At 44.0% G+C, this 14,445-nt stretch overlaps 1 protein-coding gene across 3 annotated transcripts in view; it reads left to right on the top strand.

Moving 5' to 3' along the window:
• Positions 1 to 4,509: 4,509 nt before the first annotated feature.
• tp63 (tumor protein p63) overlaps positions 4,510 to 14,445 on the top strand; it is a gene marked incomplete at both ends in the record, with an annotated part of 38,019 nt that continues 28,083 nt past the window's right edge. For all 3 annotated transcript variants that reach the window (XM_084445140.1, XM_084445139.1, XM_084445138.1), the window contains 3 exons: positions 4,510 to 4,562; positions 10,619 to 10,753; positions 11,051 to 11,180. In XM_084445140.1, the coding sequence (XP_084301266.1) occupies positions 4,510 to 4,562; positions 10,619 to 10,753; positions 11,051 to 11,180 (318 nt within the window). The remainder of the gene's footprint in view (positions 4,563 to 10,618; positions 10,754 to 11,050; positions 11,181 to 14,445) is intronic.

The raw sequence follows: 14,445 nt of genomic DNA, 5'->3' as shown, positions 1-14,445 counted from the left end.
TACTACAGCTCTAACTACCAGAACTACAGTAACTAGTGAACTAACTAGTGTACTATTAGATTCTCATGAATCTTCTCTCCTCACATAAATTACTCTTAGTGGACGTATCAGTCATATTAGGGCAATGTTGTTAGGTCCCAAATCCATCATATTATTTTAACAGTGTTTGCATTGAGGGTTGTTCACTTACATCAAAATACAAGCAAAGAAAGCAGCGACAGGTTTAAATCTGGATTAGTTGTGATTGATGGTTTCATTGTGGTTGATTGCTCTGTTGCTCAGATCTGGGGCATAGAACTGGCTGGCTGCTGAGAAGCTTTGATAATGTTTACTAAAAAGTTCTCATCTCTAATCTATGCTGGGATTGTGAATCGGCAGCCTGGAGAGGAGAATCATCCTGAGGAACCTGTTTGAACCAGGACCAGAACAGGGCTTTAATCCTTAGTTTGTGTGTGTTTGTGTGATTCTTTAATCCCTCATGCCATGCTGGAAAATCTGTATACACAAAGCTGTAGTACAGAAAACCCACCAAATCAGTACGACCCACCTAATGTTCTAATGTTAGAAATGATGTTTACCTTTTTTCCGTATCAAATATGTCTTAATTGTCATATTTGGATTTATTTATATTGCAAATGGTGCCAATAAGACAACCACGAGAAGATGTTTCTGTAGTTGATTTGTTAGTTTGAATAATTTTATGTCTGTCAACAGTCATCTGTGAAATTTGATCTAGCCTATATTTAGCACTAAAAAGGCCCAAAGAACAAATCTAGTTACCATTAAAAGTGGTCATACTGGATGGTTTATATTCATTTTGGCCTGTTGCCTTTTTTTGGTTGCTGCAGGCAGTATGAATTTTCCCATGAATAGTGTCACAACTGGGCTCAGGTGTAAAAAAAAAATTCACTGTGACAAAAGGCAAGAGAAAGTTGAATCACAGCTTGGGAAAGCACCCACACTGGTCTAAGACTGATTATCCCAGAAATGATCAAACCTTTCAGAGAAATAGTGGACTGGTTACTTTGTCATGTAGGGAGTGGTTCAACAACAGTCACCTCTTACTGTACACCGTGTAATTAAATGCATGACTGATTTAATGATCTGATTTCATGGAAAAATGGAATATACAGTAATTGTGAAGTGTGTAGAACAGAATAGGGTGTCATTTTATAATATCCTATTCTGTTCTACACACTACACATTTAATGTATATTCCCTTTTTGAATGAAATCATGGCCACACCGTGAAGGATTCAAAAACATCACAGAGGGCATACAATGGATACAGTAATCAGGATCACCATCATGCATCACTGCAGTCAGGAGTGCACATAAACACCAGACACAAATAATGTAAACAGTCACAAACAGATCAACCACAATATTTGTGGATTCTATGCTCTCTCTCAAGGGCCAAAATAAAATGTTATTTTGTTTGTCTAATCTAACATTTATCTGTCTGTCTATCTGCTGTCTGTTCACATTTTCCTCGGACACCATCGGCCTGACAGCATTCATATTTGGCACGGGTACCAACAGGGGTCCCTGGCAGATAATACATTTATATATTAATACATTTATATATTATTTATTTATGTATTTATTTATGTATTTATTTATTTATGTATTTATTTATTTAAGTTTGGGCTAATTTGAACATAAAATACTGCTCTGGAGCCACCAATATAAATACTGCTCCGAGTAGAACTGCACCCTTATACTGTACTTACACTGCTTTCAGAACGTTCAATCCAATGCATTTACTATTACCTCGCGCCAGCGTTCCAGCTAGAATTATTTTGCCGTTGGTCAGCATATAATGGGCTAAATGGCCAATTACTGATTGTGTGCTCCTATGGGTATCAGAACTAGTACAGTTGAATATGGTGTCATTAAACATGAACCAACCAGTAATTTTATATTTTATATTTTATTTTACATACTCTGAACATTCTATCTTAACCTGCAAGTGTTTTATGGTAGGGGTGCTGTTATAAACAATGGCATGTTGCTGGGCAGTTTAGTGCATTCTCAGTGCCACCCTGGGCCATGAATTATCACCTTTCAGACACTGCACCGGACACTGGGGATTTTGACTCATCTGGATTTCCCCGACATTAGTCACCGACTGGAATACAACACGCGCGCACACACACACACACACACACACACAAACACACACACACACACGTGGCCACATGACCTGGGGCCAGGCCTGAGCGAGGCTGGCTGGCTGGGGTAGGGTGGGGTGTGTGTGACACTGTTTAATACGTCTTTCCATCGCCTTGCCAACGTCCGGCCGCCCTCATCTCAGCTGCCCGCCAACTGTTCGATGTCGTCCGATAAGTAAACGCTGAATGTTGATAGGCTGTGCCAAAGCGCCACCATAATGCATTCAGGAAGACTAATGCATACAGATTAATTAAGGGGGAAGGTTAAGTTACACAGGCTGTAGTCACAGTCCCTTTCTGCCATGTAGTTTGACCGCTGGATACACTCACAGATTAGGACAGGCTTAGCACTGTGGCAGACTGACTGTGTTCTCTGTGGTAGGGGCCTTCTGAGGATAATAAGCACATTAGAGATACGTGCATGCCTGTTGATCGGGGGGAACAGAGATGTGACTGACGTAACTGCCAAAGCGTGAACACACGCACACAGGCATACATGTCGTGTGAAGTAATGGGCATTTGGTGACTGGCTTCCGATGCCCCGGTGTTAGAGCAATCAATGACACTAGGGTCTCATGTGTCGCTGTAAACATCATATCTAATCACAGCTAGAGGTCAACTGGGCGAATGGAGTTTGTCCTTGCTGAGGGGAGATGAGTGGAGCTCACGGTCACAGCTGAATGTACAGTGCTGTAGAGGTTTTGTGAAGAGGAACTAATGATGTTAATGATATCACCAAAGCAGTCGTTGTGTAGAATGAGTGCTCTTGATTACTGTACATGCATTTTTGGAAGGGGGGGGGTCAAAATATTCTTATGCTGCACTCTGCACTGGAATGCAGGGGAGAGAGAAGAGGCTGTTCTGGTGTGCGTGCGTGTGTGAGTGCATGTGGGGAGGGCAGAGAGGGGGCGTTGGGAGGGGGGGGGGTGGTCTTGGAGGGGATTTTTTCCCACATGTTATTTTCAATCACCATAGGCTGTGAAGGAGAGATGGGGAGTAAAAGTGGACTGGCTACAGTCTTAGCTCACCAGGCTGGCATACGCTACTGACATCATCACCCTCATCGTCTCTCCTCCCAAGTGCATTGTGGGTAGTTGAGAGGGAGAGAGCGAGACTCTCTTTATTAGTGGTACAAGAGTCCAGCTTGCAGTCTTGTGTTCCCTGGATACACTGCATCTATTTATTACTCTTCCCCCCTTAGTGACCCTGACTTTTATTTTGGCCTGCTGATTCATCTCTCATTCATCTAGCAAAACCGCAGAACACCTCTTAGTTTACAGTGTTGTACTATCTGGGCGAGAGTAGCAGGCTGTTAGTGAGAGGAAGTGGTTGGGCTTTGGTGATTGCAAAACGAGACCTGTTAATTGAGACTTCTGTAAAAGTTGTTTGTTCCTGTCAACTTCTGTCTGTCTTCAATGTCTCTATGTTCTCCCCAGGTTCCCTAGACTAAGCTGAAGATGCCCAGCAGACAACAAGAGCAGATGCCTCGATTCCAGAGGAACAGGGAGACAGAATGTCTCCTGCCATCTGGCCTCATGTCTGACTAGCAGCAGACGAAGCTCTCTGCTCTTCTCAAGGCTGGCGTGAATCACAGGGAGGATGCTGTAGATATGAACCTCGTGTTTCACTTCCTCCCATCGATTCAGGTGCCAGGTTTTGGTCTGGGTTGTGTGGACCAGGCCAGGCTGGGTGCCAGGCTCTGCCTGGTTTGACCGAGTAATCGCCGGGCTTTTGCTGAATCAACAGGGGAGACAGGGTTGACCGTCGCGGGCATATGTGTGGCAATGTGGTCCCCGCCGGGCCGATGCCAGTGGAGCTGGAGTAGACGGTGTGATGCAACAGACATGCCATCTTAACCTCCGGGGAATCTGGGTGGACATATCGGAGGAAGGCGCGGGAACAAATGGCGCAGGGATGAGCTTTTCAGGACGGTGGGGAGACAGACTTCTAAGGGAGCTGGTTGGGGGGGGCTGGCTGGGTTGAAGGGGTAAAGAGTGTTGCTTGATATCTATATCCTAGCAACTCAGGGAGAGTGATACCCTGGCCAGCTGCTGTTGGGGATTGGTCAGAGTGGTGGGCATAAGCCCCGCCTCTTCGCTGGGTAGCCCAGGAAAAAATACCTATAATCTAAACATCCTTCAAACTTTCTCCACTCCTGTGCACTTGACCCTCCAGCACTTTAATCAGATTCTGTGTTTGTGTTTGTAATATTTATTTACATTTACGCCTATATAAGTGTTTATTCATCTAATGCATGTGAACGCATCGATACATGTGCTTATGTGACCTACTGATAGGCTTGAAGAGTTCAACGAAGAGAACCTCAGCTTTACAGCATGAATTCTCCTTACACAGCTGTGCAGTGTTGCCCAGAACTTCCCTTTCATCGGTGAGTACAGGCTGTGAAGGCTCGTGTGTGAGTGTGTCTTAACAGCGTTCTGCCCTTTTACTATTAGTAACTGCATGGCGCCAGTTGAACTTTGTACATTGGACATGCATATTCTCCAAGGTTCTCGGATCACCAAGTATCTCTATTCATGAACATAATGAAATAGATAATGAAAGCATAAGACATGGATATTTTATGTGAGAGTCATTTGGCAGCTGTGTGTCTCCTCAAGATCCCTTCAGCCTTATTCACTGTGCGGTCTTCCATGTATAAATGGAGATCTAGACGGGAGGGGGGCAGTCAGCCGGCCAGTGGCAGTAGCGATGTTGGCCCAGGCCCACAGGGTTACAGCCAGGGTGTTTGGAGGTGCAAGCAGACCTGAGAACAGTTGTGTCTGGAGCTTCAGCTGCTAGCCTGGCCTGATATTTATAGGTGTGGCGTCCTTATGGCAACAATGCATGTGTAAAGGGTCTAGAGTGACAGATGGACACATGAAACCTTCTCCCCCTGAACTACTGCTTTTCCCTACTGTACTATAAAGTCTCTAGATAGGTCTGTATTAATAGTGTGGTGTGCCTGTCCATAGTGGGGCATTGTATCTACCTAACCTCTCTATTCTATATTTTTGATTTAGTGATAGACTATTCTGTATTTTGGATTTAGTGATAGACTATTCAAAGGGATTCAAATAAGGCATTCTTTATGATGATAGCTTAGCTTGCTGGCAGGTTGATCCAAAAATGTACTGTGACTTCTGTTGTATAATATCTAAAACCTCACTGTTTAACCATTGGAAAAACAGCCACTGCATAAAATCTTTAATTATAATTTCATAGTTTTGCATTTTTTCTGTGTAGAGGACGATATAACTTTTTATTCGCTTCAGTCTTTTTTTAATTACTTTTTGGAGCCAGGACTTGATAAGCTTGTGTTATTCTTCTCTATAGCCTGGCATGTTATTTTATGTGGCGAGCCGCACAAAGAATATATAGAGTAAGAAATCTACTGACCAAGTGTGGTCTTTTCACAGGGGAACACCGTTTTCAGATTTGATGTTTTGATCATGGAATGTACCAGACCGACAGACAGACAGACCGACAGACAGACAGACAGACAGACAGACAGACAGACAGACAGACAGACAGACAGACAGACAGACAGACAGACAGACAGACAGACAGATAGATAGATAGATAGATAGATAGATAGATAGATAGATAGATAGATAGATAGATAGATAGATAGATAGATAGATAGATAGATAGATAGAACTTGAATGATGCCCAGAAGGGGGGACATTTGGGCATACTATAGGTTCTAAATAAAGAAACAGAATAAACTTGACTACGGTGAAGATTTTGCCCTTGTTTTCTGTGCACACTGTGAAAATGAGCTCTAGTGGGGAGAAGCCAGGAGAGCAATAACGGTAAGCAGAGGGTCATAATTGACAAGTGAACAAAGGAGATTGTGACCTTTGCCCTATGTCTTTGACATGGTTAGCAAACACAGACTCTGTCTGGGGTGTGTTAAGAATCACTAGTGAAGGTTATAGAAAGGGCTTTGGCTGTAGAAAATGGTTTGAAAGGTGTACTCATTGAACTTAAATACAACAGTAATCTGATATGCAAACAATACTTTGAGCAGAGATAGGTTGAAGTGACGTAAACGCTTTGTCAAAAATCATATGTTTGTCTTTCAATTGGTCAACATGATTTATATCTCATTTATGAGCTGGTAAAAATCACTCAATTAGTTCTGAAAATTATTTTGACGTAAGAAAATTATTCTTTATCAAAATAAAAGAAACAGGGGAAAAAAAACTGCTATGCAGCATCAATGAGTATGCCATTCTTTATATCTGGCTGGTTGAACAGTTGACTAATTTTGTTAGGGTGTCATATTCATGAATTCAAATATTCAAATATTATTTCATAACGCACGGACCATGGATACATGTAGATATATTGATTAGATAGATAGATAGATAGATAGATAGATAGATAGATAGATAGATAGATAGATAGATAGATAGATAGATAGATAGATAGATAGATAGATAGATAGATAGATAGATAGATAAATGTTGACCATCTAATAATGTCCACAGAGACACACATGGTAACTTTCACACCCAGGTAACATTGAGTAGTCATTGAGTCAACCCCTAAAGGACTTCTTTTTTTTTTTTTTTTTTACAGCACTGCCACTTGATTTCAGACCCTTTCCCCACAATAATGGGTCTAAAGGGAGGAGAAACCTTGGGGTCTCTCTTTTGTGGAGCAGTCATGTCCCCCTTCCAGCCAGGGTTGACAGATGAGAGGGAAAAGGGCTTAGGTCTTTGAACAGGTGATTAATGAAGACACTGGAGAAGTGGAGAAGGCCCCCGATCGGCTGGGCTGTTTGTTTTGATTGCATTTTCATCGGTCGGTGTGTCCAACCTGGCAGGGGACAATGGCCGCCCCTGTTTAGAGCTGACCTCTGGCCCGGCCCCGTCTGCAGAGGCCGTCTCTGTCTTTAGGTGGATGCTGAACAGCCTTCCCCTCAGGCTAACTAAATAACTCTGGAGGTAACCAGACACCCTACAACAAGCTAACAACAGACCTGGGATCAACTACCCTGGTCCTGACTGCTGGCTTACTGTCTGTTAAAAACAGAAATGTCTGGATCCTTCCAAGGGAGGTAACCAAAATGTTTTACCTTTTATTTTATTTTAAAAAAAGAAAAAAAAAGAAAGAAGTGTATTTGCTTCAGAAAGAGGATAATCTAGTGTGAAGTGAATTTAAATTGAGATACGACAACATTATTGCCTGTGCCTTGCCCCATAAACAAAGCTGTAGCATATGAAGTACCCCTACCCCCATGGATCTCACACCTTTATTTCAACTATCATCCCAGCAGTCCATCTCTGCCTTCTGGTAGATTTTATACCTAGAATCTCAGTGTGCCTGTGTGTCATATTCATTATAATAAGTCAACTGCTATTTTATCTCCTGCCACACCACCACAATCAAAAATCATAAAGCTGCAGTCATTTCTCCCGTTGTAAATGCTTACTGGCACACATAAACCTTGGATGCCTAACAGTGTGATTGCTGAACCTTTTGTGGGATCATGATATTGCTCCTAGCTGATGGGTTGAGTTTCTGGCAGATTTGTTGGGTTAAATTATTCACTACGCCCACCTTTCCCCTGTTCAGTCCTAACATCCCTCCCTAGGCTATCAGATCTATGCCCCCCATCCCAGGCTTATGATGTCATTATACCAGGCTGTCAGCCTCTGGCCTGGTAGTACATACACAACATGTCCACAATCTGTGACCTAAGAGGCCACAGCACCTGCCAAGGCTCGAGATTACACTCATGTTCTCATTGGGTGGAAATGTAAAGTGCAGCAATAGCATAGGCTACATTTACAACTAGTTACGGTATAACCACGAGTAGTGGGGATTCTGCAGCATCCAAATATGTATTTACCCCCAAATAATTAAATGAAATTAATAAAAATGCATTAGCCTACGTTTAATTGGAAATACTAGCCTATTGACCAAAAGTAATTGATTTAACTAGCTGCCCACCTGTCGAAATGGGCAAAAACATGTTTTTATTTTTTTTGAGGGGGAAGCCTCAAAAAAATAAAAAATAAAAATAAAAAACATTCAGCGAGTTGGCGGAGGTAGCAGACCATACATCCCTGAGGCAGACTCGTAGCCCAACCGAGCTTCTCGTCCGATCTCGCGAGCTCACAAACATCTGGCGTCAGGCTAGAAAGGACCGCGCACGCTGCACGCACCGTGCTCAAAATGTGATGATCGGGATTGAGCCTCCCCTCCTCTTTCACGAGACTTTGGCCCATGGATATATCGCTTTGGCCTCAAATAGCTAACGTTAGCGACGTAATTGTAGAGGTAGGCAATTGCAACTTTCATTATGGTCTAATTGGTTACCATGCTATGACGGGTAGTAGTAATAGCTAATTAGCTGTTAACCAGAGCCCATGGTGCAGCCAATAAATGTTAGCTAACATTGGCCTTTTCCACCGTCTAACGTCATGCACAAGGCTTCAAATGTCCTTCATCCATGTGCTATACAGTGTTTATCCCCCGGGTTTATTTATATTTGTATTTATAGGCTACATAATCCACCAATGCTGGTACCTTTACTTGTATAGCTTTGTGTAATTTGAATTATGTAATTTGTAAAATATTTATTTGAAAATATTTGAAATCTTTAAAGCACATCATGGAATGGCAGCAACATTTCACTGTACATTGTACACTACAATTACCATTTACATCTGAATCTGAATCTGAACTAGGCTACTAGCTGGCTAGATAACCATAGGTAGTAGTGATGCCTTGGATACAGGCCTAGAGTGCCGCTAGCAATGAGGTTTAAGTCTTTAACTACAGGACAGTCCTGCTATTTATTTAGGACTAGAGTTACTGTTATAGTCTATAGCTAATTCTGTAGGCTAGCTGGTTCTTAGGCTTGTGTGGTTCCCTTGACCCTGAATCCTGAGGTCTATCCCAGGTCCTGTAATAAAGTGTAAAGCAGCTGTAACCCTTTAGTTCAACATGGTAGGCTATAACACACTTTGTTAGCCAGCCATTTACCCATTTAATCTGTAACACTAAATGCTCTCCTGCGTCATGCGTGTTCTGTGAAATACAACAGGATTTAGATGTCTTGTGTAGCCTACACAAAAGTAAGTGGAAATATTGGGGGATTGTATATAGTAGATGGTGAGTGATAATCTGACCTGCCGGGGTTTGGCATCTACACATCTCACTCTGTGGTTAATCACAACATTTTTTGGAGCTTAAAGTACATGTAGGGTTGAAAGACGCTCTATGACGGGCTTGGCAGTGCAGTGTTTTCCTAGTAATGCAACTCGAGCGTTCGCCCTGTGCTGCACCACACCTCTGTCTTGCTGAGAGAGGATTGGCCAATACCTGCTTCTTCTGAGAACTCATCTTGATTACCTGTGAACACAGCAAACCATGACTGGAATATGTTCATGGAAGTAGGCTGAGCCTATTATAGGAAAAGAGAATGAGCCAGACATCTCTAGCATGCCATAATAACAGGCTTCTAGGAAGGTGCTTACTCCAAATTGTCGAGAGTAGAATGTCAAAAGCTGTGAGCAAAGATGGACCTTTATAATGCTACGTTAGGCCTATAGCAAGCTTGTTGTAACCTGCCAATCAGTCAAAAGACAGTATATAAGTACGTAACCAATGTACACTTGCTGAAATCAAGAACACTTTTTTATGTTCAGCAATTAATCAGGCATGTAGGCACCCCTGTGGATTCTCTTCCATCTGGGGTTGAGTTTCCTTACCGCACACCTGGCACACAGTGGGACCAGGTCCTGCTCATGATAGCCCTTCTCAAATTATTTGCTTCATTAGAAATGCCTGTGTTAGAAAGTCAGGTATTAATATCATAACCCATACAGAGTGTAGGGGAATTCCAAAGCCTTAAATAGTGCCAGCTTCAGATTATGCCCCCCGAGTCCCCCCCAGTCCCGCCCCCCCCCCCCCCCCCCCCACACACACACACACACACCACCCTTACCCCCTCTTGCAGCCCGCCCCCCATCAAGCCCCCGTCCAGCTGTACACATACCAGGAGTAGCGAATCACAGCAGTGCTATCGTATAGACGGGGGGGGAATTCCAGTGCTGTCGGCTCAGACGACAGCGTGCGCCACTTCAGCAGGAACAATAGGACGCCCGGCGCTGGGCTGGTGTTGTGTTTCAAAGGAGCAGGTCACAGGGGCCTCTGTCTGAATGGCATATAATCACTGTTATGTTGAATAGTTACAAAATACTGCCTGATGTGGCTTTGCTTCATAACAATGGAACTGTTTTACAATTTGTTTCCTGAAAGTGGAATCTCCTCCCTCCTTTTCTTTTTACATGAATAGCTCTCAAAATCCACCATTTAGACATTTACACCTCCTTTCAGTGTAGACTACGTACTAATTGACCCAGTAATGATAATTGACAGTGGAGTTCATAAGTGTTGCCACTCTCTCTCTCTCTCATTCTGCAGACTCAGGGACCCTTCTTCCCGTCTGTCCTGGACCGAGAGCTCATTCCTCGCATCTATGTCTCAGAACCAGTCGGCGCAGACCACAGACATCCTCAGCCAAGATGTGTTCAACCAGCTGCTTGAGATGCTGGACCAGTGAGTGTGAATTCCAGCGCACACAGTCAAGAGACACGAACAGTATCCCTTATTAATTTAATTTCACTCGCCTTGATCCGTGACGAGTAACGTCGCTGTCAAAACTGCCGGCTACTAGCTTGAAAAATATCCAAGCTTGTTTTGGTCCGTTGTTAGAAAGTGTTCTGCCGATACAGGTCTCGCCTAGCTCAAACTGTCCGAGATCCTATCCAGGCCTTCGCTGATGTGAGATCTATTGCGGGTGCAGGCTAATACAATTTGTATAATGTACTCTAATTATCCACCGCTGGGTTTCAGGTCTCCTTTTCACTCGGTCCAGCCCATCGAGCTCAACTTCTCCAACAGCCCAGTGGAGGGGCCTGCAGCCAACACCATCCAGATCAGCATGGACTGCTTCACCATGCATGGGCCCGAGGAACCTCCCACTGTGAGTACTGACAACAGTTCACGGTGTCGGGCTTGGGAGGCATCGTTAGCGACCCTCAACGGCCACTCTGGCAGGACATGACAACGGCACCACTGTGCTCTGAAACCCATTATTTCCAACGGCTTGTGCTGCTCTAAGTTCAACTAGGAGTGCAGCTCACATCGCATCCTGTCTGGATGGCCCTTTACTACGCATCTGCTGTGAGACTCTTCTGGCCTCTTATATCACGCTAAAATAGCAGTGATCAGCCTATTATTGCAGTGCGTGTGTGTATGTTAGCGAAATCTAACGCCAGTTGGTCAAAGCTGGTAGCCCTGGGGTTGTGGCCTTTGAAGACCCACTAGGTGTCACTTAAGCCACTAAAACTGGGCTGTACTGACTGGCACATATGTGGCTTACAACTGTTGAATTGCTATTTTCACAAGATTACTCTGGAGATTTGGCTAGTGGGGGCTTTCACTGGGGAGTCCCATTAGATGTGGCGCAGTAGACTATGTCGAAGCATCTGGAGGTGCGATATCAGCAACGGGGTTCCCCCCCTAAAAAAAAACCCTCCCCAATTTTGACTGAGGTAGACTAACATCATTCTAATCTAGCAATTAGCACTCGGCTACACTATATGTCTAGTCTAGTTGTGGCTTGTGCCTTACTGATATTTGGCTATTTAAGCCCTGCACTGTCTCCCTGTGACATTAACATGTCTGAAGATGGAAACAGAATGAGTCACAATATTCAAGATGTCCGCCCAGTTCATGTAAGTGCACTGACACATTTGATCTGCTCTCCTTTGATGCTTTTTGCTTAAGATGATATTTAGTCTTAGTACCAGGTAATGACAAGATTGCCTTTGACACACCCTATTTTGAAGGTGTAGAGCAATTAGCAAACTCCTTAAAACCCAGTAATAACTTTGAATAGAGGTGCTGGCAGCAGGCACCGAAAAAAAAGTCTTGATTTCCATAAATTTAATGTAATGTACTGCTTTATAAATGTTCTTAGCCGGTAGACAAACATACTCCTGGAGCTTGCTCGATCGCCTTGTTGAGAGGGGTCAGGGAAGAATTTTTACAGCTCACTAATCTGGCCCCCGGGTGATTACTGTTTTTTTTCTTCCCTCTGGAATATGTAGAGAGTGGGTCGTATGCCCACCTCCCTTGTTCTCTGTAAAGCGCATTGTGTTGCCTCTGGGTATGAAATGCGCTATACAAATAAAGCTTTGATTGATTGATTGATTGATGATAAAGAGGAGATTAATCCGTTTATGTAAACAATGCAAAAATATGAAGCAAGAATTGCTATCACTGATCATTTTTGAGTTCCTTTCCTATCTATCCTAGCCTAGGTATTCCATGTTTTGTTTTATTTTAACTTTTTCTGCGTTTGCTCATTGCTCTGCAACAACTCAGGCCCTTTGTGTCTGACAGTGACCTGTAGGTGAAGAAACATCCCAGTCAGCGCCGACGCCTCTGAAAAATGAGGTGGGCGCTCCCCTCCCTACGGAGGAATGCTGCTGTCCAGAAGCAGTATGGAAGCGCTTGGGTTGGAGGCACTGAGTAACTCTGGCCCAGGGGGACCTGTGCTCTCCTGATGTGGTGATTAATGTCCCCCGCGCCACCCACCTTCCTCCCCTCTGTACCAGAGAGGGGCGGGAAGCGCAGCACAGCACGCCAGCCGTTCAGGCTCCAGTCAGCGCCAGGGCCAAGACCTGGCAGCCGTGGCAGCCGGCCAATCACCATGCTCCGGTCGTTTTTTCCACATTCAAACTGTGATTTTGATGAAAGGCCACGGTGGGAAAGATCTCCCTCCCTTTAGACACCCCCTCCCTCCCCCCAGCAGAGGTGCGCCTCCCCCATGAGTCATTAGGGCACAGCTCGCTGTTTAGTGCCCTGAGGAACTTATTTGTATTGTGTGGCTTTATGTTTAATCTGAAATTCCTTTTTCCTTCAGATTTTTTTTTCTATTGCTGCAGGGCAGCAATTTAGTTCAGCACCTGCCTCCCTAGCTGAGGTCCCTGCCCCCTTGCGTCTATCAGTGCACTATTCAACATGGGGGGGAGGGGGGAGGGAGGAGGAGAAGGAGGAGAGGTGTGCAGAGGGTAGAATAACATGAAGGAATGTGGCAGAAACAGTGGCAGGAGAAACGTTATATCCTACCCCAAACAGCTGATTTTACACCTAGATAAAGCTGTGATCAGCTGAGCGTGGCGGACACAGTGATGAGTGGGGGGAGAGAGGGGCGAGAGATGGAGATGGATGGAGGTCCTCTTTAGAGATGGGCTAGGGTTTGTAGCCAGAGTAGAGTAGAAGTCGACAGGGGAGTGGCTCTCTAATTGCATGTTTGTGTTTAGAATCTTTCTTTTTCCACCACACCTCTTATGAGTTACAGTGCAGAGAGCCTGTTTATTTGAAAACCTGAACTGGAAACCTATATTTTTGGAAAAATGAGTTCATCAGAAAAAGGGACTAAAGTGCTTCTAGCTGTTGTTTAATGATTATTTCTGGAGAAAGAAATTGCTCTCTGTATTGCAATGATTATCTCTTCAGTCGTGAAGTCACCATGAAATGCTTTGTCCCATCCAGCCAGTAGTATTTCCAGAGAAAAGCTGATGACATTTTTGAAGTTGAAAATGGTACTCATTTGGCTCACTCCAGAGGTGTTTTTTTCTGAAAGGGTGAGGCTATTGTAAGGATGTACTCCACCATGCATCTCAATTAGTTTCCCTCCAATTCCTTTTACTACTCAGGCATTTCAGTTTATGTTGTGCCTTTGCAGCCCTTTCAGAATGACGTCCATCTTTTTGAGCGGTGCAGCCGCTTCTATATGTGATGTGTGTCCATCAGTCCGTATGTGTGTGTCCATTCGTAGCATTTAAACCAATCATGAGTAACCAATACTGTTGCACACCAGCAGAGGGCAGTAGAGATTGCTCATAAACCTGCACTGCTTACTGCACCGCCTGGGTGTGATTTTCTCAAAGCTTTCTGTCTGCCTGGATGGTACTCATTTACCTTACTGCACAGAGAAATGCAATCACTGCATCAGATTAGGCTTGTTGCCATATTCCTTATTTTTAGTAAAGGAATCACCTCTAAATTCTACCAATATTTTGGCTGACAGGTTCATTGAATTCACATTCTTTTCTCTGGCCAGTTCCACCAGTGGTCCTCCAGTAAATGCAATCAGCCTTGTGGAGGTGCAGTCCCACAGAAAAAAAATACTGTGAGATTTACCATGGTCCAGTTGAATAGCTGTTAGGCTAGGCTAA

This window comes from Borostomias antarcticus (assembly GCF_949987555.1).
Source record: "Borostomias antarcticus genome assembly, chromosome: 10".
In the NCBI taxonomy this organism is placed as follows: Eukaryota; Metazoa; Chordata; class Actinopteri; order Stomiiformes; family Stomiidae; genus Borostomias; species Borostomias antarcticus.
Note: the sequence above shows the minus strand (reverse complement) of the source record. Positions and strands in the feature narration are given on the sequence as shown.